General features: G+C 41.1%; 1 protein-coding gene across 1 annotated transcript in view; it reads right to left on the bottom strand.

The window, feature by feature from the left end:
- Positions 1-1,130: 1,130 nt before the first annotated feature.
- Gabrb1 (gamma-aminobutyric acid type A receptor subunit beta1) overlaps positions 1,131-26,830 on the bottom strand; it is a 408,892-nt gene continuing 383,192 nt past the window's right edge. The window contains exon 9 of the mRNA XM_052735093.1: positions 1,131-14,552. Coding sequence (XP_052591053.1) covers positions 14,208-14,552 — 345 coding nt within the window. The 3' untranslated portion in view covers positions 1,131-14,207. The remainder of the gene's footprint in view (positions 14,553-26,830) is intronic.

Below are 26,830 nucleotides of genomic sequence, written 5' to 3'. Positions count from 1 at the left end.
AGTCCTCTGCAAATGGGGTTGGGGAGGGCAGAGAGTAAGGAGAAGTCACAGCAGGTATCCTGATATAGATCTAGGGATGAGTCGCAAGGACTGGATTTAGAGGAGAGGATGAAGAGTAAGGATCTGAAGCTCCTCTGCTTGCTTTGCTGGCATCCTTGCTACTCTGGCTTGACTGGCACATCCCCAGGGAATGCCTACTGGAGTTGGGGGCCAGGATAACAGAATGAGAGAGGAGGAAGGTTTGAGGAGATTGGTGTGATACACTAGAGATGGGGGCAGGGGGGAGTGGAAACTGCAGCAGGTGGTCTGCTACAGATCTGAGGATGAGACTCGGGGTGGATTTGATGGAGAAGGGGGCCGCTGTGAAGATCTGCAGTTACCTTACCTGCTTCCTTGGCTGGAGCAAGTTGTAGACTCCTGATGTAGAACCTGGAAGGTGAATGTGTTTGGACATTTTCAGAATTATTACCAGGTTAAAAGAAATGATGTGATGGACTCAGAGGTGACATCACTTGGATCCTAGTGACTACAAGCACGCATTGACTGTATACAGACATCCCCAGGCCTCCGGAGGGTCCTCTTGCACACCAGCAGAGGATGGATGCTGTCACTCAGTTTTGCCTGGGCACATCCATGCTGACTCTGTAATCCTTGGGAGTGTGTGGTCATGCTGGTCTGCCCTAGTCTCATTTAGTTACTTTTTCTGTGAGAATGAGAAGGTTTACATGGTTACTCTACCCTTTCCTCATTTCCCTTACATAATAACTACTAGTTGCTTGCTGAATTAATAACACTTTTATTTTTCTTTGTGTAGGAAGATAAAAGACATGGATCTTCTATCTTACATTTCTTACTAAATGTATACTCACATATTTGTTCCTTTTCTAATTCAGATAAAATCAGATGGGTATTTACTTCTCCCATGTTGTACTAGCATCCTGGGAATGTTTGCCAATATCAAATGCCATGAAAAAGTCCTCCTTCAGGATGAAACTCAGTGCTCCAATAAAGTGGTGATTCCCAGTTATTTTGTTAGATAGATGTTAAACTTGTCTCTGGGCTGGAATTTAGACTCTTATTGGGAAGCTATTTTGCTAGCCATCAATTTACAGATAAATGGACTTCACAACTTGAGTCTGTTCATTATTTTATTGTCAACAGTTTTTCAGGGGAGAGAATGAGTTTGGAAATCAGAGGTCTTCAAATGAGGAAAGACCAACAGACAGCTCTAGTATTCATGTGTACAGCAGAGATAAAAGAAAAAAAATTGACATAAGCCACTCACAACTGGATGCTTACTGACTTTCTGTTAGATATCAATTTTAGTACAAGGAAACTGTTCATGTCCTTCCCCCCATCCACCACAGAAATGCTCCATCTGTTCATGTTTATAAGGCATGTTTCCTAAAGAATGCATTTAAAAGTAATGCAGAAACAAACTCCCACTAACGTACTGCCTTTTTGTTTCCCAGTTTTTTTTTTTTGTACTAATTCTGCAAAGAATCTATTTTACCTACAGGGATTGATCTTTGTATCAGTTTTTACCAGAAAAGCTGTCAAACAATAAATTCAGAATCCTAAACGTTCTAAAGAATTGTGGAAAGCTATGCCTGGAGTCTTGGGTGTTTTAAAACATAGTACAAAGGAAACTTTTTATACGTAGCCATTTGTAATTGATTTTTTTATTTTTTTATTGAAATCAGCTGACATAAATTGTACATATTTACAGCAATAAGTTCCATTTCAGACGTTTCGCAGTTACAAGCAGAGCTGATGGCCTGTGACACCGGCCTTTCAGAGGTGTTCTCTGTCTTTCATTTGCTGCAACAGTTCCAGTCTTGTCTACCAAAGCAAACAACGCCGGGTTTTAGAGCAAAGCCACACTGTTAACGAAAAGGCTGAGTGAAGGACAGTCCCGTGACTGGGAGGGTAGCTGTGAGTCCTGAAATTGAGAGCGCAAGCGTCTCTCGTGTCCATACCTGATAGCATGTAATTTGATTTTGTATTTTACAGGAATACACAATCACTTGATGGATGACTCAGAATAGAAAGAAGGCCATGAAGGGACAAAGGGGCAGGAGTCAGAGGCCACTGAACAATTCCTTATTCACAAATTCACTGTTTACAGGGAGATCTGCCTTTTATTTATATAAATCACAGTCTACAGGCTTCATGGATTTTGTCCACAGATAGCTTTTGAGTTAATGAAGGCATAAGTCACTTGCTTTTTATCACATAAAAAAGAAATTAATGAAACAAAGTATTCTAATCGAATCCCAAACAAAAAGGGACAAACAAGCTTACTGTATGAAATTTGATTTCAAATGTAAAAAGCGACAGAAGATCACAAATCCTGTGAGACAGACAGCCATTTCAGTCAGAAAATGCAGCATATATTGATACAAAATAGAAATCTTGAGTTATAAAAGTAAGGAGTCCATCTTTCCCTTTCTTGGCACCTGTTCAAGCCTGCGCCATTACATTAAAAAATTTCTACAGGTTTTCAGAAATACGGTTCCTTGCCATTTAATTTCGCTAGTGGTCCAATAGGAATACAAAAAGTATCACCAGCTTATGTTAGAAAGAAAAGACCATGTCGAAGAGTAAAAGATCATTAAATATTTGTTTCTTTTCAATGCAAGAAGTTTGCCTTCCAAAAACCAGAGAGGAGTTCTTTTATTTACAAGAACCGTGTAATGCCAATCAGGATAACGAGTTGCTTAATCAAATTTGCCTGGAGGGTAGATCGCAAAACTGGTTAGTGGAGATTCAAAAACATAAGGGGAAAAAAACCAAACTAACCACTTAATGTCCTCTGACATGTTTGGTGAGCTTAGCTGAGAGGCAACAGAAGGTGTGTGTTTCTTTCTACGTGTTGTAGCACCTGCTTTGAAAGCCACAGCCATTTAACACAGGATGCTCTGAATGAAAGCAGCAGACGCTTGATTGGCAGGTTTGGATAAGGTTTGGATTCAGTCAAGTTTTCAGGGAAGTAGTTGCCAAAGAGGTGTTTGAATCACTGCCGGCAGCATCGTCATTTCTCATTCGTTAGCCTAAGAAGACTTGATTTCCCAGCCCCCACCCCTGCGTGAGTGGAAAGCCTGTACTATAGATTCAACCCCCGTGTTGAACTCAAGAGGAGTGAAAGAACTTTCCAGAGATGACAGGCAGCCAGGAGAAGTATTTTGAGAAAGCCATCTTCAATCCGATGCTTTTCTCTTGAAAACAGTTGGATTTGTGTTTATACAGCACTGTACACTCCAAGTTTTCATCCCCCTTAACCTAAATAATATACCAACGTTACATCAGCCATCGTGTGTCCATCACAATGGCACAAAATGCTGCCCTGGGGGTGAAAACCAAAAACTTATTTTAAAAAGTTAAAGCATGCTTGGACCTTGTAAGCATTTAAATCATTGGGAATTTCAAAAATCTCAGGCAATCTTGACCTTTTAAAAATGTCACATGGTAATTTTTATCAAGAGAGTTATTGGCTTATTTTAAAATATGGGGGTTGAGCAACAGTGAATAAATGCATGCGTATAAAATCATAATCATTCCCTCCTTAGAAAAATAGTAGATGTTTTGAATATAAAAGGTTATTTGGATTCATAATTCATACTACAGTGAGTTAGAATGATCCGGGGGCTTTCTTAAAAATATCTCAGGGGCACTCCTGCAAAACACATTTCAAGCTTTATCCAGTGAATTTTTTTTTTAAAGATAAAGAAATCAGACAATAACGTGTTGATAAAAAAGAAAAACCAAACACACTGAAATCTAATGTCTTGGGGAAAATATACATAGAAAAATATACTACTTGGTAAAACTGGGGTGACTGGTTCTCACTGGGAGGTAAGGTGTGCAAGTCCTGTGTTTCTTCTATGAAAGCATGTAAATACACAACAGGAATGTCAGCGACTGAAAGGTTCACACAAGATTGTTCACATGCCCTGCTTTTTGATAATTGAGAAGCAGTGGTGAGTGGTTAAGAACTGCCCGTCCTTCCCAGCTCATGCTAATGCTTATGACTCAGAAGAAGCAGACCTTGCTGTACAATCTCCTCCATGACTATTCCCTTATAATTCACACTGGAGTGTTCCATTGACACTGCAATGCCATCCCAACTTCAAACACCCCGTAGACCATACATTCAAAAGACTTTTAATAAGGCAGGCATAGAATTGGCAGGGGGTAGAAATGACACTATGGGAGAAAACGTTCCCTTTTTTTATATATAGAAAGGAAGAGCAAAAGTAATTAGGATGGAAAATTCAGTTCTGCTAGAGCTTGTATACAATGGAGGTGTTAACAAGATTATGTCTGCCTACTCAATCCGTGGGGAAAAAAAATCCCAGTGACCACTCTGCATGGGGTCAGCCAGAGCTTAACCGTAAGTATGATTTTGTTTTTTAATTTATTTAGAGATTTTATACATTCTATTCTACAAAATACTTAGAAAATGGGGTGTTTACACTTAAGGACTTTTTTTTCCTTAGCGAGGCAGAATATTTGCAAGAGTACTAGAAGCACACAAGATACCCAATGTCATTGGGCAGAGTTGCTATAAGAATTGAAAGGTGCCAGTAGGTGAAGTAATGAGGAGGATGGGTACTCAGATGGATATTTTGGGTGCTGGTGGCTTGTCCTCTAAGCTATCGTTGGGGTGGAGCTAGGAAGAGCATCCTGCCCCTGACCCTAAGATGTAAATCTTGAAGTGTAGCAATAAGAGTAGTTGGGGATGATGTCTGGCTATTGGAGTTAAGGGTAGTAAAGGTCTATGGATCAATTTTGAAGGAGCTAATTCAAGAGAAGACTGAAAAGCGGAGTGGACAGGAGTGGTGAAGGCTGGTCGGAGGGAACAAGTGGCTCATGAGGAGGTAAGTCGTGTTTTCTGGGGCTGACTATAAACTCCATCAGTAAACTTATTCATATTTCCCATATCCTCCAGATTTCTGAGACTCTATAATTTAAAGCGGTTACTTAATTTGCCACTCCAACTCAGGCAAACTGGGTTATATGAGCCTCTAATAATGCTGTGGACCTAAAGAAGGGAGCACAGCCAAAGCTCTGCTGCTACACAGGCTTTTCTTCATCGCTCTCTTCAGACAACGAAAGGCTGTTGTGTGGGGAGTAGAGAGAGGGTGGAATGGACAGAAAGAAACTGAACAGCATCTACTGGGCACGGTACCTTATTCTTGGATGTGAGAGCTCTCTTCCAAGTTTCACACATCTTTGAATTACTCTAAAAGCCTGTATCATGGAGGTCAAAGGGATTAAATATAGATCATATGGGAGAGGTAAAAACTTTGCCTTTGGAGGCAGAAAAACTGGGAATAAATACCCACTTCATCAGTAACTATCAGATCTGGGTAAGTTATTTAAGCTATCTGGGCTTCTGTGTCCCCATACCGGTGTTATATCTTCATAGGGCTGGGATGTAGAGCAAAGTGCTATATTTTGGTGGGAAAGGATTTTCTATACTTGTTATTAATTAGCTTTTACATGGTACAGCTCTGGGTATTTGTTGTAAGCCAGTCGTGATAACCACACTCTTCAGTGAATGGTTCAAGAGTGATGTCTAACTTAACCTTTGGTCAACGGGACAAAAAGAAGGGTTTCTGGGGCTGAGATGAGGAAAGAGTTCCTTGACTTTACAAAGTAACCTAAGGCAAGACTTACTCTGTTTCTGTCCCTCAGTATAAATATCTGAGGAAAAGTCTGTGCAACCCTGTTGCAGCTTTACTGAGTGCTGATAACATTCAGAGAACCCAAGACGGGTCTTGGGTCTTATATTCCTGAAATAAGCAATCTACATGGGTCTCTTCTTCGAATCCTACTGTTATATGAGCTAATAATGTTTTGATTGTACAAAAATCCTTTGAGTGTCACCTTTTGTCACTTGCACCTGAATGGATCTCAACAGATACTCCTGTGTTAGAAAATACTAACCTCACCTCAGTTAGGACTTTGACACTTAGGAATGCCTCCTTTCTCTGAAAAAAAAAAATGATATTGTTAGGTGTGACTCTATCTATAGGTCAAAAACAGCACGGGAAAGCAGAAAAGAAAGCAATCACCTCATTGCTTTATGAGGAGCAGGAGTGTACCAGCACATAGGGAAGTTGGAAGAATCATCTTTGAAGGATGCCTGAGGTGGGGAGCAGAACACTCAGCTAATTTTGTAAAAAAAAAAAAAAAAAAAAGAAGGTGTTCCATTCATAGACTGACATACAGCAGAAAAACGGTATGTCTAGGCATTATCCTAACAATTTTCTTTAAAAAATTCAATATAATAAATGATAAAATATTTCAACAAATAAGGTAATGAAGGGCAAGGTTCGAGGGAAAGAGAACTTAGGGGAGCGGGAGGTCCTAGCTGGATCAAGAACAGAGAGGGAGAACAAGGAATAAGAGACCATGATAAATGAAGACCACATGAGAAAAGGAAGAAGCAAAGTGCTAGAGAGGTCCCCAGAAATCCACAAAGATACCCCTACAATAGGCTACTGGCAATGGTCGAGAGAAAGCCCGAATTGACCTACTCTGGTGATAGGATGGCCAAACACCCTAACTGTTGTGCTAGAAATCTCATCCAATGACTGAGGGAACTGGATGCAAAGATCCATGGCCAGGCTCCAGGTGAAACTCCAGGAGTCCAATTGGCGAGAAAGAGAAGGGTTTGTATGAGCGAGAATCGTTGAGACCAAGATTGGAAAAAGCACAGGGACAAATAGCCAAACGAATGGAAACACATGAGCTATGAACCAATAGCTGAGGAGCCCTCAACTGGATCAGGCCCTCTGGATAAGTGAGACATTTGATTAGCTTGAACTGTTTAGGAGGCACCCAGGCAGTGGGACCAGGACCTGTCCTTAGTGGATGAGCTGGCTGTTTGGAACCTGGGGCTTATGCAGGGACGCTTTGCTCAGCCTGGGAGGAGGGGACTGGACCTGCCTGGACTGAATCTACCAGGTTGAGCTGAATCCCCAGGGGAGTCTTTGCCCTGGAAGAGATGGGAATGGGGGGTGGGCTGGGGGGAAGGCAGAGGTAGGTGGGAGGGGGAGGACAGGGGAATCTGTGGCTGATATGTAAAATGTATGACAGATCCACCGTCACTTTGCAATTGGATGGGGAAAGAGTATCCTAACAACTTTCCCCAGTTTGAAGACTCCAGGAGGGTCATAAACATTCAGTTAAAGTTAAGGATACTTGCAGAAATCATTTTGGTGATCATGTTCAGAGACTAGGATGGGGAGGGGTGCACTGGCTAGCGAATAAACCACAAGACTAATCACAATCTAATAAACTTTTTGGCAATGGCTGTATCTCAAATATCAGACTAATTTGAGTGATCACGTGGTATAGCAGGACACAAGGGGAAAGGAGAAAGAAAGACGAGCAATGGGTTCTAAGGACCCAGAATCTCTTTCATCTAGATGGTAAGCTGCACCTGGCTTGAAAGCTCAAGCGTATTTGGTCATTTCATTCTAGGGACATAGAGAGATAAGAAGTTCATAACTGCAGATGTCATCGGAATATGTTTGGGCTCAGTTGCTGGCTAGAAGTTGGCTTTTCCATCCACAAAAGAGGGTTTTATGGCTTTTTCTTGACCCTGTTACAGAGGATATGGTTTAAGAACATCTATATCTTCCAAAGATCTAGAAACAAAGAGCAGATCACATGGATGAATGTTATCTGAGAGTCCCTTAAAGATACTTTCCTAAAATGGAAGATTGTAGTACAGAATATTATAAAAGCAGTAAAATAATTTTGCTACTTGCCTGCGTAACTGTGTATTGGATGAGGTTTGGAAGAACTATGAGTAATCCTCAATTAGCTTGACACCAAGTGGCTGACTCTCAAAGGCATGCAGGAAAGACTAGGATTAGATTTGTGGGGCTGCATCAGCAGGGACCATGGTGAATTGACACCATTTTGTTAAACTCCCATGTAAATGAGCCCCTCTAACCTTTGACACTTGGTTCTGGAAGAGAACTCGAAGTCATCTGCTGGCATGTCATGAATCACAGACCTGAGTGGAGGCATACCTCCACCCTGATTCCAAGGTGTCTTCCATCGTTATCTCTCCCTCTCTCTACCACTGTTTAGCCTTTCAATATTATAATGCATATTGTATGGTATATTGTATAGATAACATAATCATTCACAGGTCTAAGCTCATTATTTTCATTTCTACTGTATTCTGAAAAAAGTTGGGAGAGAGAAGATGTTTGTAAACATGTGTACTCTTAAAAAACAAATAAAAATAATTCAAGGGTCTTCAGAGGTGGCCACAATTAAAAGATTTGCCTCTGAAGACCTTTTAAAGGCATTATGAGTAGAAATTGGGAAGAATTATAATTTTTTTGTTTGTGAATTTAATGAAGAAATACAATGTAAGTTCAAAGATTGAAGCTGCCATCTAAATATGAGCAAGATAGCATATGAGCTTTGGAAATGAGATGGGCAATAAGTAAAGGAATTGATTTTTTTGGGTATGTAGTTGGGAAAGAATAAGACAGAGAAGTTCATCTATTTTATAAAATCCAAAATTTCAAAATACACATATAATGTTTTAGTTACTTGAACATATAAAAATATATTTGGGAGTGTCTCCTCTTTCCTGTTTCTCCTCAAAGGGAAACCCAGGAAGAGGCAAGAGCCAGGTAATAATATTGCTCTGGATCATCCTTTGGCTTTGGAATGAGACTATTTTAATGAATGTATCTGTGACCCTGTATCCCTAAGGCAAATATAATAGGTTATTTGATCTCTCTGGTGTGTACTGACTTGTTTTGATTGTCCACAGGACAGAATATACAGGGATTGTTGCTTTGGAGAGTGGAATTCCTTCTCAACTGGTTCAGGAGTATCAATTTTCCCAATTTGAATTCCCATTGGAATTTTTTTTTTTTGTGTGTGTGTGTGTGATAAATCCATGATACCAAGAGGTTTGGGATCCAATAAAAAATGGTTCTGAGTCCCTTGATGCAAGTCCCTTAATATGCCAAAGACTTCTGAATAGGTAAAAGAGAAACAAGAAAAATCTGTTAGACTGCTTCAATTTTAATGGGTAATTCCTGCCATGGGAGGTGTCAAAACAAACACAGAATCCTCATTCCTACCCTTCTAGGAATTGAATATTTTCTGTTTTGTATTTCATTTATTATAAGGAATTTCTATCAAATGCTTGCTGCAGCTCCCAACAATTACACTTTCAATCATTCTAGCCGATGTGTTATCTGAAGAAAAGCTAAGGTAAAAATCACAGTGTGTTCTAACCTGAAAATTGGCAGAATGGATTAGTTCCAGCAAGGTGTGTTCAGGTGGTTGTGGGTCACATCTTGGAATTAAAATGTCCCAAAATAATAGTTCCCCATGTATACTCTGCTACCATGTAAAATGACACAAAGGATTTTACCTCCAGGGAGGGCACCTTTTTCTCTAACACTGAGAAACCAATCTCGGTCTTCAATGGTTTGGATATTTTGAATGTCTTTTGGTGTTGTCACTCTCTCTGGGATTGCCAGTTTGCATGGAAACACATTCCGTGCCATAACAGCCCACATCTTGAAGACTTTTGAAAGAACTCAGAAAACTTGGAGGAAAGAATATCTGGAACCTTTTAATTACCAGGTTCTTCAAATTCAAGCAGCTCACACTGCACATACCCTTCCCCCAAGTTAAATACCTGTGTTTGCCTCCTTGATCAGTTCATACCAAAATTTTTCTCTACCTTTAAAAGTAAGGACATAGTTACCTCTGTACCTTTCGGGTATGTGTCTGCCACCTGGTGCTATCCAGGACATTTCTTGTCTCTCCCTGTACCCCTGCCTATCCTGTGGATATTTATTGTTCACCCTGATCAAACCCATCAATTCTATTCATTTCTAGTCTTATTAGAAGTTCTAGAAAATGTAGTGGAAAAGAAGTTAGATGCTAAAGCTATTGGTGTAGACTAAGCTTTGGATTACCTGTGGATTTTGAGCATCCCCTCCATCCCTGACCCCTGAAGCAGCATCAGTAATTCAGTCCTTGATACAAATAGCCACAGTGACTGAAAACAGCGTATCTGCTTTTCATGACTGTTCAAGGAGCAGATTGCTCCGGTTCCGGTTTCTGCTGGTGCTCTGTTCTTTGGCCCCACAGGTTGGCAGCCTTCTAGGCAGCTGCTGTCCCTTTGAGTGGGTAAAGGCATGAGGCAGTGATCACAGACACCTGGCTATGGCTTACAGCAGAGTCACATGACTGAATGCATGAAAGAGCAAGAGCTGGAGAGATTCTGGTTTGGGCCCAAATCACTAATCATTTCACTTTATGAATAAAAGCAAATGCTTCGTAAGCTTACATTATTTACAGTGCTCAGGTTTTTCAAACATCCACCCAAAGTTGAGGACCACCACACCACAGGGAACAGTTCAGTGAACTATGTACAGAATTTACAAGGAATTTTACACAGTACTCTACATTCCAAAAACAAATGGACCTTTGCGTTTTTTTTTTTTTTTCAGATGTATGTTTGTCTCTTCAGTTCAACCCAGAAACTGCTGACTGAACCATCTTGAGCCAACGCTTGCACACTCCTTTCACCCCTTCCTAGGATATGTCATTATACTTTAATAAACAAACGGCAGCGCACCCCCCTTTGACAAGATACTATTCAAAATTTTGGACAGGAGAAATCTTGGAGACCGTTTCCTTCTAGAAGGACTAGCCTGTATCTTTTTGGTTTAACTTGGCAGATTGTAGTCAAACCCTTTCTAAACAAACATTCATAAAATAGTTGTTGACTTTAGGACAATGGAATTTTGTCAATTTTCTATGACTTGTTTTTTAAGGAAATCCCAGCCTTTTGGACCCTGGAACTATTACTCTTTTTCTCTGCACCACATTTTTTTCATTGACTTTTTAAGATCCATCACTGACTGTAATGCACAATAAAGGTGGTGTGTGCACAAACACAGCTTATTCACTCAGCAGACGTGTCTGCCAGCTGCTGTTTTTATTTGGCAACAGAGGAGATGGAGATACTAATCCTGGATTATTCAAGCAGAAATAAGCCTTTACCTGGGTCTTTGCCTCAGAGAACTGCTAACTGGAAGGAACATCTGACATTTCCAGCCAAGGAAAAAAAATCTGAGAAGAAGGGATAAGTGTGCAGTCAGCATTGTTAAGTAAAAGGTGTGATGTCTCCCTTGCTCACAGCAGGGTAAGTCTTCCACACAATCTGTCCCACAGCTGAACTGTGAAATATGGGGCTCTCTGGGTGTAAATGGGGCATAAGGGAGTCTTGCGGTTTCAGTTTCTTCTGTTCCTTGATGCAGGGGATTTTGGCTATTTCCAGGGCAAAAGAAATCAACTCAATAATAACAATAACCTTTGTATAATGTAATCTGAATCTTTCAAGAATGGGGGCCAGTGTGAGGACATTTCAGAATGTTTAATAACTTTTATGTTCTATTTACAACATTTAGGGCAAGAAGAGGAAGAAAGCCAGAGAAGAAAGGTGCTTCCCTGTCAGTGTTTGGCTTGTGAAGGGAGCAGAGAGGAAAGGATTAGTCCGGGATGTGTTCAGAAGTTAGGACAAAGATCGTGACCCATAAGCACGACAGCTTTTCAATGCTGTGGGCTTCCCTTGCCTCTGAGATCAAAGCCATTTGATCGGATTTGCATAATCATGGCTGTGATCCCCATACCATTCATGCCCAGTGGGCATTTCAGGTCTAATCACTTTTACATTTTAAAAGGTTAAAATGTAGGAGTTCAAAATGTTTTTTTTGAAGATGCTTTATATCTAAAACTATAACAAAATCACTTTAGATTTTAAAAAGGAAAATGTAGTACTGAAAAAACAAATTATCACAATCTTTTATGAGAAGATTTAAGTAGATACTTCTCTAGATTCAGTATTCCTGTCTTAAAAGCCTTTTAAACAGCTTTGACATCAGAATGATTAATTTCTGTTCAGCATCAGGCACCTAATTTCCCTTTCTAATGTTTAAACTAAATGACTGCAAAGTGGTTCCTGAGTCTTTATAGGCAACAGGAAGCTCCCGTTACAGACAGGACCACGTTCTACTCTGTCCTGGCATTATCCATGGCAAGGCATCTCAGCCTGCTGAGAACTGAGCAGAGCTTTCCATGCATGGATGACCCCGTGACCACAGGTTGAGGATTGCTCAGCCTGGGAAGCGTGTTCACACTTCCTAAAAACCTAAGTGAGAATTTGTCCTCAAAATCCCAGCACTCTTCAAGAAATTGCTGTGATCAGTTTTTGTTTTTTAAAGGTGTGGTGGGACTTTTATATTTTTACTAGTGTCTGTTATTACATCTAGCCCCATTCACTCATTTAAGGTTTCTCTTTTCCTCTTGCTTTCTAACTGTATTTTTTCCTATTCTCCCCTTGGGCTCATTCATAGGAATTTCAGCTTTCCCTTTCCCATTGTGGCAGTAATTGTAGCAGCTCCCACTACTCTGCACATTGATTCTCTTCTGAGAGGAGAGCCAGACTATCCAATGAGGCAGTCATCCTGATTACTCCTTCATTTCCTCATCCCGTGCATGGGTCCTGTACCAAAATGGCCTCCATCCGTGGTTAGTCAATTTGTGGTCTCACTCAACCTTGCAAATAAACATATATAATTTGACAAGCTCATTCCGAAAGAAAATGAGGTTTTAATGACACAAAATGGGAAGAACTCAACAGCAGCTTGTTGAGCATGTTTAGAATTGTGTTGCCTTACTGAAAGTCATGAGAACCACGACCCAGAGTCATCCATGAGCACAGAAGAGGCTGTGCAATAATGACAGTGATTAATGAGTGTAGACAGGCAGGGTCCACACTTCAGGGGCTGGTGTGCATGGTTAAAGGCTCGGTATTTTGTCATTATGAGTTTCTTCTCTTTCTGTGATTTTGCTTTAATAAAGATTTTTTTTTTTAAGCTGGAAATCTGGCTTTGGAGGAAGACACTGACGTGGTGGATGAGCATTTCCTGGGCCATCCATTTTGTAGTTTGAGAGCAGAGCTCAGAGAACAAAATAAAGAAGTTCCAGTCGAGTCCTGTGTGATGAGTTTGTTGCCATTAGATGCTGCTCTCTGGAAGGCTAAGCAAAACATACAATTTGACTTAAGACTTGGCAGTGTGGATAACTGCTCAGGCACCCTTCTCATAACATGTAAGTCTTGCCTTTCTCAGAGAAATAAATTTTCCTTGAGAAAAAAAATTGTCTCTACCTCCTTCAAATCCCTCACTGGCGTCTGGACCCCACATATCCTCTCTCTCCTTTTTCTGGAGCAGGAACTGTGGAAATATGATCACATGGTTTCATGGCATCAGGAGATTCTAAGGCTCATGAAGGAGAGTCAGGGCTGCTTTCTATAACGGCCAGCCAGAAAAATATTGATTGTCCCCGAAACTCTTTATTCTTGAGAAGAAAAGAAAAATGTTCTCAGTGACTGACTACCAGTTAGATCAGGCTGGATTCTAATACTAACTTTGAACATCTGGGCAGTTTGAGAAAGAAGCATTGGTAAGGATATCCATGGTCATTGTTGGATGGAGGGTGAGTTTGGGAGAAAAGGTGACTGACACTAGCTTTGATGTCCCTCTTCTATAGAGCTGAGAAGCCTTTTCAAGGGACTCAGGAGAACTTCAGAGGGGAGGGAAACTGTCAGTATTATATCCCCACTTCCTGGAAACCTGCAGCTTATCAATGGCTTTATTCTTCTGAGATGCTGAAGTTAGGTTTTTTTTTTTCTTTTTCTTGTTATTAAAACATTTTTTTTGTTTTGTTTTTGGCAGAATGAGATGATTACAGTTTACTCAGAACACAGTGCAGGTGGACAGCAAGGTCCATTGTACATTTTCATTTTCAAATTATTCGGTAAGATCCAGGGCAACTGGGAAAGACTGCCAACATTAGCTACCACCCATCTACCTCTCTCTCTTGTGTTTGTAAACAAAGCAATCGACGGAACTCTTACAGAGCTAATAACCTGGACCACAGTAGACAGGAAAAAATACCCTTTTGTTGTTGTTGTTGTTGTTGAAGTAAACATGGTGTGGTAATAAACACTGACACGAAAACCAATTGCATGGCTGAATCTCTTACCTCAAAAACCACAGCAGTGAGCGCTGTTGGGAACCTGTGGGGTTAGAAAACAAGCCAAGGAAGAGAGTCTAAACGAAACCATGAGACTGACCTTAGTGTACATAGTAAAGCCAATAAACGACATTAAAAAGAGAAAAGGTGATGGGGAAAAACATTCGGGACCACTTGTCTATGGAGTTCACATCAGTTAAGTCAGGGATCTTCACTTTGAGTTGCGAGGCGCGCCTGCGGATGCGCCCCTTGCCGGGCACCCCGTGCCTGTCCAGCCCGCGCCCGAAGCCCTCACGGCTGCTCAGCGGCTTGCGGTACTGGATGCTGGCACTGTCGTACGAGTACATGGTGGCCTTGGGGTCACTCACACCTGTGAGCACCTCGGAGCCGCTGGTCTCATTCCTGATTTCCAGGGTGCTGAGGAGAATATTGCCATGGGCGTCGACCTGAGGGCAGAGAGGACATGCTCAGACACTCACCAAGGATATTCACTGTCATGCTGTCGTTGTTACAGGGGGGGCATTGATCCTTTTGATTTCGTGTACACTGATCCATTTCAGTAGATAACTGGCTCCATGTGCTGCCTGGCAATAAAGATGATCTATAATTCATCTGTCTGACTATAAAATCTATCAATCATCTATCTCATCCTCTGTCTCTGTCTTCTGTTACTTATATCAATATGCTATCTCTATTGTCTGTCTACTTCCAGCAATTATATGTTTATCTTCTATGTATCTGCCTATCAACAGTCTACCTGTGGCTATTAGTCATCCATTTCTTATCTATCATTTGTCTACCTTCTATCATCTATGTCAATCATCAATTTCTATCATTTATCCATCTGTTATCTGTCTATGTATCACTTATCTATTTTATCTTCTATGTACCTACTACCTGTCTATCTATCTCTATTAATTACTCATCACAGTTATCTATAGTCTAGTATTTGTCTATACAACTATTCTATTGTAGCTGGGGTTTCTAAGACTTTGGAAGTTGCGGTGTGGTGAGATAAGGTTAGTTGGTGGCTATTCCTATTTCCCTGATCGCTAAGGCTTTCACCTTTATATTTGGCTCCATGTCTTTTATTTAATAAGACTGCTTAGAAATTCATCTACGTTCTATATCTATTAATTTCTCTATCTCTACCTTTCTATCATCTGTCTACTTCTATCAATTACCTATGTACCATCCATCTGTATCATCTATCTGTAATCATAATCTCTATCTATTTATCTGTCTATCATCTATCTATCTATCTATCTATCTATCTATCATCTATTATTTATCTTCTACCCTTAACTACCTGTCTACCTTCCTGTAGCATGAATCTTAAAAGGTCTTATTAATAAAAACAAACCTGGAGCCAGGTATTGGGGTGAACGCTGGAAGATCAGAGAAGCAGAACAAGTCACAGCTTCCTCACCTTGACAGTTCCTCAACTGATCCTGTTTTCCTCAGACTGAAAGCCTCTGAGTCCTCATCCAGAATAGATCTTAGCTGAACTGCTGCTCAAAAGCCTAAAAGCTTAACTAGGCCTAGTTCCTCATCCTCACGCCTTAAATACCTTTCTGCTTCCTGCCATTACTTCCTGGGATTAAAGGCGTGTGTCACCATGCCTGGTTGTTTCCAGTGTGGCTTTAAACTCACAGAGATCCACACGGATCTCTGCCTCTGGAGTGATAGGATTAAAGGTGTGTGTGCCACCATTTTCTGGCCTTTATATCTAGTGGCTGTTCTGTTCTCTGACCCCAGATAAGTATATTAGGGTGTACAATATTTTGGGGAACACAATATCACCACACCTTTCTTGTTCTAATTTGATTTCTGTTGCTGTTATAAAACATTTTGACCAAAAACAACTTGGGAAGGAAAGGGTTTATTTAGCTTAAATTCTAGATTATAATCCATCATTGAGGGAAGTCAGGGCAGGAAATTAAGTAGAAACTTAGAGAAAAGAACCATGGAGGAACTGTGCTTCCTGGTTCTCTTTCTGACTTGATCAGCTGGTTTCTTGTGCAGCCGAGGCTGACCTGCTGAGGCATGGTGCTATCCACAGCGGGCCAGGCTCTGTCACACAGACTACCTATCAAAACAATCCCTTCTCAGGCACTAATACAGGCAGGTCTGAACTGGGAGATTCCTCAATTGTTCCTTTTTCCCAGATGACTCTTGGTTATGTCAAATTGGCAGTAATACCTAACCAGCTGTATCTTTTGTACCCATTTGCTTTCTGTTGCTGTGATAAAACACCATGTCCAGAGGCAGCTTGAAGGAGGAAAGGCTTTATTTAATCTTGCAACTCCTAGGTTACGGTCCATCATGAAAGGAAGTCAGAGCAGGAACTTAAGCAGCGCAGGACCGGAACCAGGAACTGAAGCCTACTGCTTGCTGGCTAACTCCCCCTGGCTCTCTCAGTTTGGCTTTTTATATAACCCAGGACTACCTTCCAAGGGTGGTACCACTCACAGTGGGCTAGGCCCTCCCACATCAATCATTAATCAAGAAAATGCCCCCCACCCCAGACTTGCCTATAGGTCAGTCTGGTAGGCATCTTCTCAATCGAATTTCCCTCTTTTCAGATGAGTTCAGCTAGTGTCGAGCTGATGGAAAACTAGCCAGCACAACTGACCCCTTGTCACCCTGACAAACAAATCACTCCTAAGTCAATAACCTTTCCTTTCCTGTATATCTCCAAGATCCCTTGTTGCTATCACAGTATGAAACATAATATAACTTTAAAAATCCCAGAGTCTTTAAAAATTTAAGCATTTTAGAAGACCAAGTTCTCTTTAAAAACTCTTGACAAATCCAAAGTCTCTCAACTATGGGTTTCTACAAAATTAAAAACCAACAAACAAGTTAAATACTTCTATTCCAAGAGGGAAGAACCAGGGCATAGTTACAGTAAAACCAAAGCAAAACCAAACTTCAACAGTATAACTAGCTCAAGGTCCCAAAATCCTCTGGGCTGTAAAGGGCTTAGGCAGCTCCACTTCTCTGGTGTTAGTCTCCACAACACAACCCTACACACACCCTGTCTTGTAGGCTCAGCCCTGCTCACTCCACATCTGCTGCTGTTCTTTGTGGCTGTCACATGGTCTTGGCATCTACAACATGCTGAGGCTGCACTCTTACCAACCACCTCTCTTGGCCTCTCTTCAGGGCCTCCAACTCTGCCACCCAGTACCAGTCCTTAGCTTCTCTCCACTGCCATTTCAGTCCTAGGGTTTCCACTGCCATTGAGGTTGTCATTTTACCAATGGTGTCTTTGGCCTCTCTTTGGCCCTCACAGTGCCAAGCCTCAGCTTCTCTCCGTGACTCCCTCAATCCTACAGCGCTCATGCTACTCAAACCAGTTAACAAACATGTGGGCACTCTCGCACACTACCAGATTTGGCTACCAGCATGTGATGGATGTGTCATTGACCCCTGTGGATCACAGCTTCTGGGTGATGACCCTGAGGAGACACTCCCTTGCAGATTTTACCTCAACCAGACTGGTCTTTGCTCAATTACAACTGGTTTCTCAGCCCTAGCTAACCACATCACTTGTCCTAGTACAACAAAGGTTTCACTTCAGTTATGGTCTCTGGTTAACGAGAGCTTCTTCTTCAGCCCTAGCTGACAAGAAAGCACAGATTCTCAACTCAAGATATTATATGAGCAGCCATGATAGAGTCCTTAATTGCCTCTGAAATTTCCCAAGCCAGGCCTCCGTTGTTTTGCATCTCTTTCAACACTCTTATCTTCCAAGCTCCTGCAGAACAACCCATGATGTTGGTTGAACCAAACACTCAATGGCTTTTCAAACCTACAGTACCCCCCCCCTCCCAAATCACCTCCAATCTTCAAGGAACCAATATGGTGAGGCTGGTTACAGCTGTACCCACACTCTCTGGTACTGATTTCTACACTGGTTTGCTTTTTGTTGCTATGATAAAGCAACTTTGGGGAGGGAAGTGTTTATTTCAGCTTACGGTTTATCATGAGGGGATTTAGGGGAAGAACTCCATGCAGAGGTCTGGAGGTGGGAACTGAAGTAGAGACCATGGAGGAGTGCTGCTCACTGGCACATAAATTTGAAGTGCTTTAAAGGGCACGGGGCAGCTGTATTTAAATAAAGCTAGTGTGCTTGGCTTATAGTATATGCTTCCAAGTGAGATTAATCTCAGTAAACACATGTTGAAAGTACGGAGATAGGCAGAGAGGCAAAAGAGTCCCATGAAGAAGAAAGAGACAAGCACAGAGGAGGAAAAGGCAAGCAGACAGAAAGCAAGGCCGGAGAATGGCAGACGATGGTGGTAATCACAGGGTGGTGTAGAGGAGTGTCTGCTGTGTGCCTAGAATAATGGTGCATGGTTCATATGTGTTATTTGTATGTGCTCATTTCACTGTTTAAAATGACTTCCATGCTATGCCACCTTCGTCTTATAGATAAGGAAGCTGAAATTTAGAATTATTAACAAACTGATTAATGTTTAGTGTTAGAGTCCATGCTGAGCTGTTTAAAGCTTGTGTCTTTCTACTTGGGTTTTGCAACATCCAGTGGTGAATTTCGTGGTGCAGTGGATAGCTTTCAACATTGAGTTGACAATAATGAGAAGGACTGGCTGGATCTGACCTGCAGCTCTTTTCCCCATTCTTATCTACCATTGTGTTCCTGTATCTCTTCCCCCGCGCCCCCATTCTTATCTACCATTTGTTCCTATATTAAGCACTTGGTTACATTCTAAGTGGAAGATCCACTATGCCCTGGCCCTATACATTGATTTGTTTATTTCAGGAGCTTTTGTTTGTTAATAATTAATATTTTTAAATAGTACTCTGTAATTTATCTATTATTTTCAGCAGAGCACCATGAAACACATTGTGGTGAAACTGAGTCTCAGAAAGATTAAGTGAACTGTCAGAGATTAAAGAAAATATAAAAATATAAATATAAAATATAAATATAAAAAGAGCATTAAATATGGAATGTTTTTGTATCAAATATTGTTTCTCTTTTATTTGCATATTAGTCAAATACATTTGTTATCTTCAAAGCTTAAATTAAATTCCTGTTTCTTTGTGTACCTCTATATTTTCCTTGATAACAGTAAATTCAAGAGCTTTATCCAAACATGTGAGTGCTGACTAATGTGTCTGATACAGTATATCAGGATGTATGCCGTGCACGATTAGAATCCTTACAATAGACAAAACATTAGCACCAACCTTTAGAGTGAAATTTCCAAATTCATGTAGCTACAAAGACCAAGAAACAGGAAGGGCTAGAGGCAGGTGACTAAATGTAACTGAATGAAGTTAGGGAGAGGTGAGCACTGTAGGGGAGTAAGCATCTAAAAATTATACCACAGCTCAGGGCTGGATGATAGATATGCACCTCCTTGTTGCCAGAAGGCATTCTTGGCCAGAGAACCTAAGAACCTAGCTTTGTATTTGACGATTGCATATAAAGTCGGCTTGGTCCTGTAGAAATTGTTCTTCAGCCCAAATGAACACATCTATGTCATGCTTGCCCCTTTTCTTCACTTGTCATTTGTAACATATTTCTGTGGAATGTTGATATGTATTCTTAAGGATAAGTCCTATTTCTTACTCAGGAGTGTAGAGATGATGGGGAGGGTGAGGAGGGCCAGGACTAGGGCAGCACAACAGAAGGGAAAGGAAGAAGGATTCCACAGAAGGATCTATGGGAGAGTATCAAAACCCAGGAGGACTGACCTGATCATTATTTATAGGGTAGAGTGCAGGCTGTCTAGAAACTTTTAGCTTGTTGATTTGAGAATGGTCATTAGAAGATGTGGGGAGTTCATTGTTGGAAGAATCTGAGGGATAAAGAAAAAAATGGGACATTTTGATCAAGGTGTGTCACACATTAGGTAGCCAAATGGTGTTTGCTGTGTGGAGATGGCTAGAATAATGTGACTGAAACTGAGGTATATGTATAAGTGTGAGTGTGAGTGTGTGTGTGTGTGTGTGTGTGTGTGTGTGTGTGTGTGTGTGTGTGTGTGAGTGAGAGAGAGAGAGAGAGAGAGAGAGAGAGAGAGAGAGAGAGAGAGAGAGAGAGAGAGAGAGAGAGAGAGAGAGAGAGTTTGGGGGAATAGATATGGAATACATGAAAAAAAACTGATAGATGAGAGAGGGAAGCAAAGAATGAGAGAAAGGGATGATAGGAAACTCAGATGGAGAGGAAGAGGTAGCCAAAAGAGGAATATAGTCCCCAGTGTTTCGGAGAGAACAGGGGACAGGATATTGTAGAAAAGGCTGATGGATTTATCAATGAGGTCATTGTGGTCTTACAAATAAGGTGGATCAGAATCTAGGTACAAAGGACTGAGGACTGAATTGGTGGTTGCAAGGTTCAGGCAGTTCATATGAATTGACTTTATCAAAAGTTTATAGTTCAAGGATCTGGAAAGCTCAGCAGTTAAGATCACTTACTGCAAGTGTTCAGCTGCCAATACCCAGGTCAGGTGGCTCACAACCTCCTACAACTCCAGCTCCTGGGAATCCATCCAATGCTCTATTCTGGCCCCTGTGGGCACTTGCAATACTCACACATACTCCCCCAACTCAGGCCACATATAAACAATTAAAAAAATTTAAAGTTTGTAGTTTAAGGTAAAAGAAACAGATCATTGGCTAACATGTCAAGATAGGATGTCAAAATAGCTGATGAGGCAAGGATTGGAGGATACAGGCAGATTTCCAGGACGCGAGTGAGAAAGCCAAAGGTGGTGGACGATAGCAGAATACCTTCTAAATTGGAAAGTTCACACATGCAAGACTGGGAAGGTGACTCTCAGCGACAGTGACATCTGACAGAAGGATGTGTTAATGTTTCCCTTTGCCTGAGTGGGATGCCGCTCTAGTCTATGGTGTGTATGTTCACACCACATAGAGTGAGTTGGAATTTGGGAAAGTCATTCCTAAGGAAGTCTGTTACTGAAGCTGAGGAGCTGAAGTGATAAGGATCTATACTTTAGAAGATTAAGAATGGAACATATGGCTTCTAGGTTTGAAATACTCATGAAAAACATGAACCACAGATTGTTAAGACACATATCTCACTGGGGTGCATTGTTGATGTTGGGAAACGTGAAGGCATGCTTTCCATCAAATGCTGATGGTTTCATCACAAGGAGAAATTGTTACTAGTTACAGGAAGCTTCTTGAAAGCAGTGGCCAGAATCGAGTCTGGAAGGGTGTAGAGTTGGCAAGGCAAGGGACTGGGGGTTGGAAGCTGTGTTTTCCTTCTGATTTTTTTTTTTAATTAACTGATGTTCAATGACCTTGGTTTAGTGAAGATCTCAGCATTGTCATGTATAAATGGATGATTTTCCTGAGGTAATCTAATGGATGTGTTTCTAGTCTTTGGCAGTGACTATGGAGTATAACATTGTAACATAACATTGTAAAAAACAAAACTTAAATCTGAATCCATCATCTATATTGTATACATTGTGAAGTTAAATTATTATGAGTAGGTAAATAAACAAGTTTAAAGACACCAGAATTAGCCAGGGATACATGCAGGTGCTTCTCATTAAACAGAAGTCAGAGTGTATCTTATTATATTTTTCTTAACCTGGTGCACATATGAAGACATCTACAGCCTTCGTGAGGGAAGTAAATCTTTTAAAGCAGTCTCAGTTGTTGAGTTAGAAACCATAGTTTCAAGTGGTGTTTCGACACATAAAAGAATGAATTCAGCTCTAGAACTTTCTATGGAAGTTGATTGCATTGCTTAATTATTAAATCAACGGTACAGTGTTCTTTTTGAGGAAAATTTAAGAAGAGCCATATAAAAATCCTTTTATATTTCCAGTAACTTTCTTACTGGAATAGGGTTATTGTGAAAGCTGATGTTATAGACTCTGTGTGTGTAATCATGCATGTGTGTGCATGCCTCTCTCTCTCTCCCTCTCTCTCTCTCTCTCTCTCTCTCTCTCTCTCTCTCTCTCTCTCTCTCTCTCTCTCTTTCTCTGTGTGTGTGTGGGGGGGGGGGGGGTTAGATGGCCTGTTCATGCAGCACTGATGCAGCTCTCCCAAAAATAAAATTCATAAGGAAAATGTCTGTTGATCTTTCACATCTTCAGACACATAAAGAAGGTGCATTGTGCCTTGTCTAATCAGTACTGGACAAAGGCTGCCCAGTTAATGTGGGATCAACATCTGAGTGGAGCATGACTCAGTTAAAACAGATTTTTAAACCTTGAATCAGATGGAATTAAAGCAAAGAGAATGGATCTTTATGGAAACGAGGACTGTTAGATGTTCCAAAGCAGAAGGTGACATAACTGTTTAGTAAGATGACCGTATCTCACTCTTCACGTTACCCTGGAGGAAGGAGAGTCCTGCGTTTATTTCCAGGCACAAGTGGATCAGGATCATGCCCAGCTGCCTATCTCTTCTCACTGACCTGTGCTGATCATCTCCTGGGCATATTTAGAAAGAACAGGCCAACATAGCTTGGCCTCATCTGGGTTTTCCCCTCCCTTTGGTTTGTTCACAGTGAGGGTGCAATGTGGAACTGCAGTGGTAAGGATCTGCACAGTGCATCCCGATACTCTTGTGGGTAAGGACTGTGGTGGCTTGTGGATTCCAGTGACTTCAAGATGAGTTGGATTCAGTGAATGGCTGCACTGTGCTACCTGTTTATCTCAAAAAATATTTACTGATTCTTTCATTGTGTTTAGAGCACCATCAAATCTAAATCTATAGGGAATGAGCATTATTACTGGGGCTTCAGGAGGATGTGTAAGCAATCTCTCTTTCTTCTGCTTCAGACAGTTTATCTGAAAAGCACAGTTTACGTGGTGAAGATGGGGAAGCAGAGGATGCTGCTGCAGACATGCAGCCCCGAGGGCTGGCTGGTACGTCACTCTTTACTAGATGGGCACATATTCTGTGACGCAGGAAGTAATTTTAAGAGGAACATGGATAAACGGTTAAAGTGCTCATTGGTTCACCTTCCCCACTTATCCAGCAAATGTTTATAGAGTGCCTGCTGAGCTTCGGGCACTGGGCCAGATGCTGCTGCAGGACATTATGTCCCTCATTTTAGAAATGGAAGGATCTCAATGAATAAAACCTTTAATATTGTATTCTCCCATACAAACACTGAAGTTCCCTCCCTCCTTGAACTGGCTGCAAATCTTTTACTGGACAAATGGTGTCACCTCTGTTAAGTGCAGACACTCAGTGCTCTTTCTAACTGTCCTTTTAGTGTTTGCTCTATTGTGACTCTGGGCCTTTCTGTCACCTTACTCCCAGATGATCATGTTAGTTGGCCTTGGTAGCAGCTGACCACAAACAAATGGAAGGGCTCACATATGAGGGAAAGCCATAGGAGGAAGAGATACCTGGCTTTGGGTTGCTGGTCTCTCCCCATCCTTCCTGCAGCACAGGGCTTGTAAACACTTGGCTTGTGAATTCTGACTCTGGGTGGATAGTGGTGAACAAAGCAGACAAGGTTCTTCCTCCCTCCCTCCCTCCCTCCCTCCCTCCCTCCCTCCCTCCCTCCCTCCCTCCCTCCTTCCCTTCCTTCCTTTTTTTTTTTTTTCCTCGAGACAGGGTTTTTCTGTGTAACTGCTGTGGCTGTCCTGGATCTCACTCTGTAGACCAGACTGGCCCCAAACTCACAGAGATCTGACTGCCTCTGCCTCCTAAGTGCTGGGATTAAAGGCATGTGCCACCAACCCTTGGTGCAGACAAGGTTCTTAAAGTAGTAGGCCTTACACCCTTATGTTCTCAAGAAGGATAAAAAGCAATGTTTTCCTCTCCCAGCATCGATTTGTTTAAAAATCAATATAAGGAAAAAACTACCTATCAGTCTCCCTATCATCCATGTATTATCTATCTATCTATCTATCTATCTATCTATCTATCTATCTATCTATCTATATCTATCAATTCATCTATCTATCCATTTGCATCTATCTATCAATCATCTATCTATCCATTTACATCTATCTATCTATCTATCTATCTATCTATCTATCTATCTATCTATCTATTTATCTATCTATGTATCATCTACCTCATTGTATTTAGATTTAAAAAATGTAACCATCATACCAACTGGGTGAATTTTGCATTGTTTTCCTTATAGTCCTGCTCATATTTCTTCAAAAAAAAGTGAAAATTCAAAATGAATTACATTTTCCTATGTTCCTCTGGAATTAACTACAGAACAGCCCACAGCATCCTCTGTATCAATATATAAAGGCCTCTTAATCTCAAAAAGGCCAGAGCAGTACTATTTTCTGTTTTTTCCCCTTGAGTACTTTGTTAGAATTTCCCTCAGTAATGCAGACTTTGTCTTGTTCAAACTGAGAAAGGGGCTTGGAACAATAAAAAGACTGAATGAACAAGTAAATGTCAGCATTGGTAGTTACAACTGTACAGACATTAATTTTGCATGCCAAGTTGGCATTAGTCTTCACATCATAGTGAAGTTATTTTGCAGATGTGATTGACACAATTAGTTATTGTAATTAAAGGTAATAGTACTTGATGATGCTAGTGGCCCTAAATGATCACTTCTGAGTAAACACAGGATTCCTGGAGAAGAAGAAAGTGTGCCTCAAAACTGTGTCCATGATTCCAGACAGTCCTACAGATTTGTGATCAAGTTTAGCTCAGTTTCTAGCCTGAAACTTGCTCTACAGAATTGAGACTCCACAGCTCCCCAACTTCCTAAGATAATTCCTTAAAAATAGACCTTGTTACATGCTGTTGGTGCTATTGCATTGACCCTATTATTCTGGAGAATCCTGAATGATAAAAAGGTATGCACAAAAATCCCGAGTGTGGGCCTAAAAGGACAGCTGTCCAAAAACCAGCAAGATGGACAGCTGTGTCTCTCTCTACAGAAACAGTACACCAATGTACCAACTTACTTCTAGCATGCCTCAGCCTCTATCTTACTCTTTCTCTCTACCTTCATCATTTCCCATTGTAAAAAAAAATTGTTACCACTGACTGCACTTAACTATCCTGGATATTTTCAATATGTAAACATAGCAGAACTCATTTCAGTGTAATTGAAATAAAATACATTCTTGGTGGTGGTGGCAGCTTTAAAGCCTTGTTGAGGCATACATACTTCCAGGCTCAATCCATGCTGCAAACAGGATGTTATTTCCTTCTTCCTGGCCAATAACGAAAGATTCATATACACTAAGTGATTCGGAATTGCAGACCGGGAAGATAGCACACTGGTACTGGCTGCCAATTCATTGTTCTTGAGAAGCCCGTAGTCTATCTGAAGAAGCTGTCCGGGTGAGTGGTGGCCTCTATACATTGCCACGGACAGCCTGGAAAGCCACAGCTACTACATACTTCTCCCTCTCCTAGGATGTGCCACATTTTCAGACTCTTCACCATATCATTTGCACTCATCACGTTTGCCAAATCTGATCCGTTGGCCTGGAATTTCTTTTTTGGGGGGGCCTGGGTTTGGGTTGCTGGAGCTTTGCTAATGGTTTTTCATTTCCTTGTATGTCCTGACAACTACTGTCAAAAACAAACACCTTATCATCACTTTGAGAAAGGGCAGATGGTTAAGCATAAACCTACATATATGTAAACAACTATACATACTTTAAATATACGTTTAAAATATGTTTATTTCCAGGAAATAGAAAAATAAGGAAGACAAAATGAGATTACTGGGCATTTCTAAAACATTGCTCAGGCAGAAAATATCATTTTAAGTTCCCTACCACAATTCTCTCCTCATGTATACTAACAAGGCCAATGGCTCCACTTAAACACGTCTTCATTCTGACCACCACCCTCTACTATGGCCTCATAATTGATCTTCATTTTTCGAGCAATGAGGTCCTCCTGCTTCTTCTGTGCACAGCAGCCAGAGTGATTCTCTAAGATGCAAAGCACATGATGCCTTCTCTGTTCAAGTCTGTTTTTAGCCATTTCCCAAGCCATAGAATGAAATCTAAAAATTTCATCGTAGTCCACAAACATCATGTGTGCAGTCCCCATTCTCACTGCTGTTTCCCTTGGGCATTTTGCTCAGGACTCTTTGTGTGTGTGTGTGTGTGTGTGTGTGTGTGTGTGTGTGTGTGTGTGTGCATGGGAGAGAGAGCCAGGGACTTACTGTGTGTTCTAACTGGCCTCAAAATTGGGATCCTTCTGATTCAGCCTCCCCAGTGTTGGGAAAGCATCTGTGGACCACTCTGCCTGGCTCTGGTTTTTACTACTCAGTTTTCTAAGTCTGAAGGGCATTTTACCTGCTATTATATTCTCCTGGAGTATTCTTCAGATTGTTACTAGGCTGAGTTCTTCTTATTTTTAATTTTTTTGTAGTGACCATCTATCAGGTCATTTACATAGCTCTATACACATTTTATTTTCTTAAAAAAAAGATGTATTTATTTTTATTTTACGTGAATAAGTCTTTTGCCTATGTGTCTGTCTGTGGTTTATGGACCTGGTGCCCATGGAGACCAGAAGAGGGCATTAGATCGAACGAGAGTTACAGAGGATTGGAGACCACCATCGTGTGGGTGCTGGAAACCAAATCGGGATCCTCTGCAAGAGTATTAAGTACTGTCAACTGGTGAGCATCTCTCCATCCCTTCTACACACATTTTTCAATGATTTCAAAAGAATGTAAGCTCAGATAGGCAGGAGACAGCTGCAACTCATCGCTGAATATCTTGCTGGTCCTTCCAGAACTGAACCTGAG

This window comes from Peromyscus californicus, unplaced genomic scaffold, assembly GCF_007827085.1.
Source record: "Peromyscus californicus insignis strain IS unplaced genomic scaffold, ASM782708v3 Scaffold_13__1_contigs__length_99412109, whole genome shotgun sequence".
NCBI lineage: Eukaryota > Metazoa > Chordata > Mammalia > Rodentia > Cricetidae > Peromyscus > Peromyscus californicus.
The sequence above is the reverse complement of the archived record's forward strand: the minus strand, read 5'-3'. Positions and strand labels throughout refer to the sequence as shown.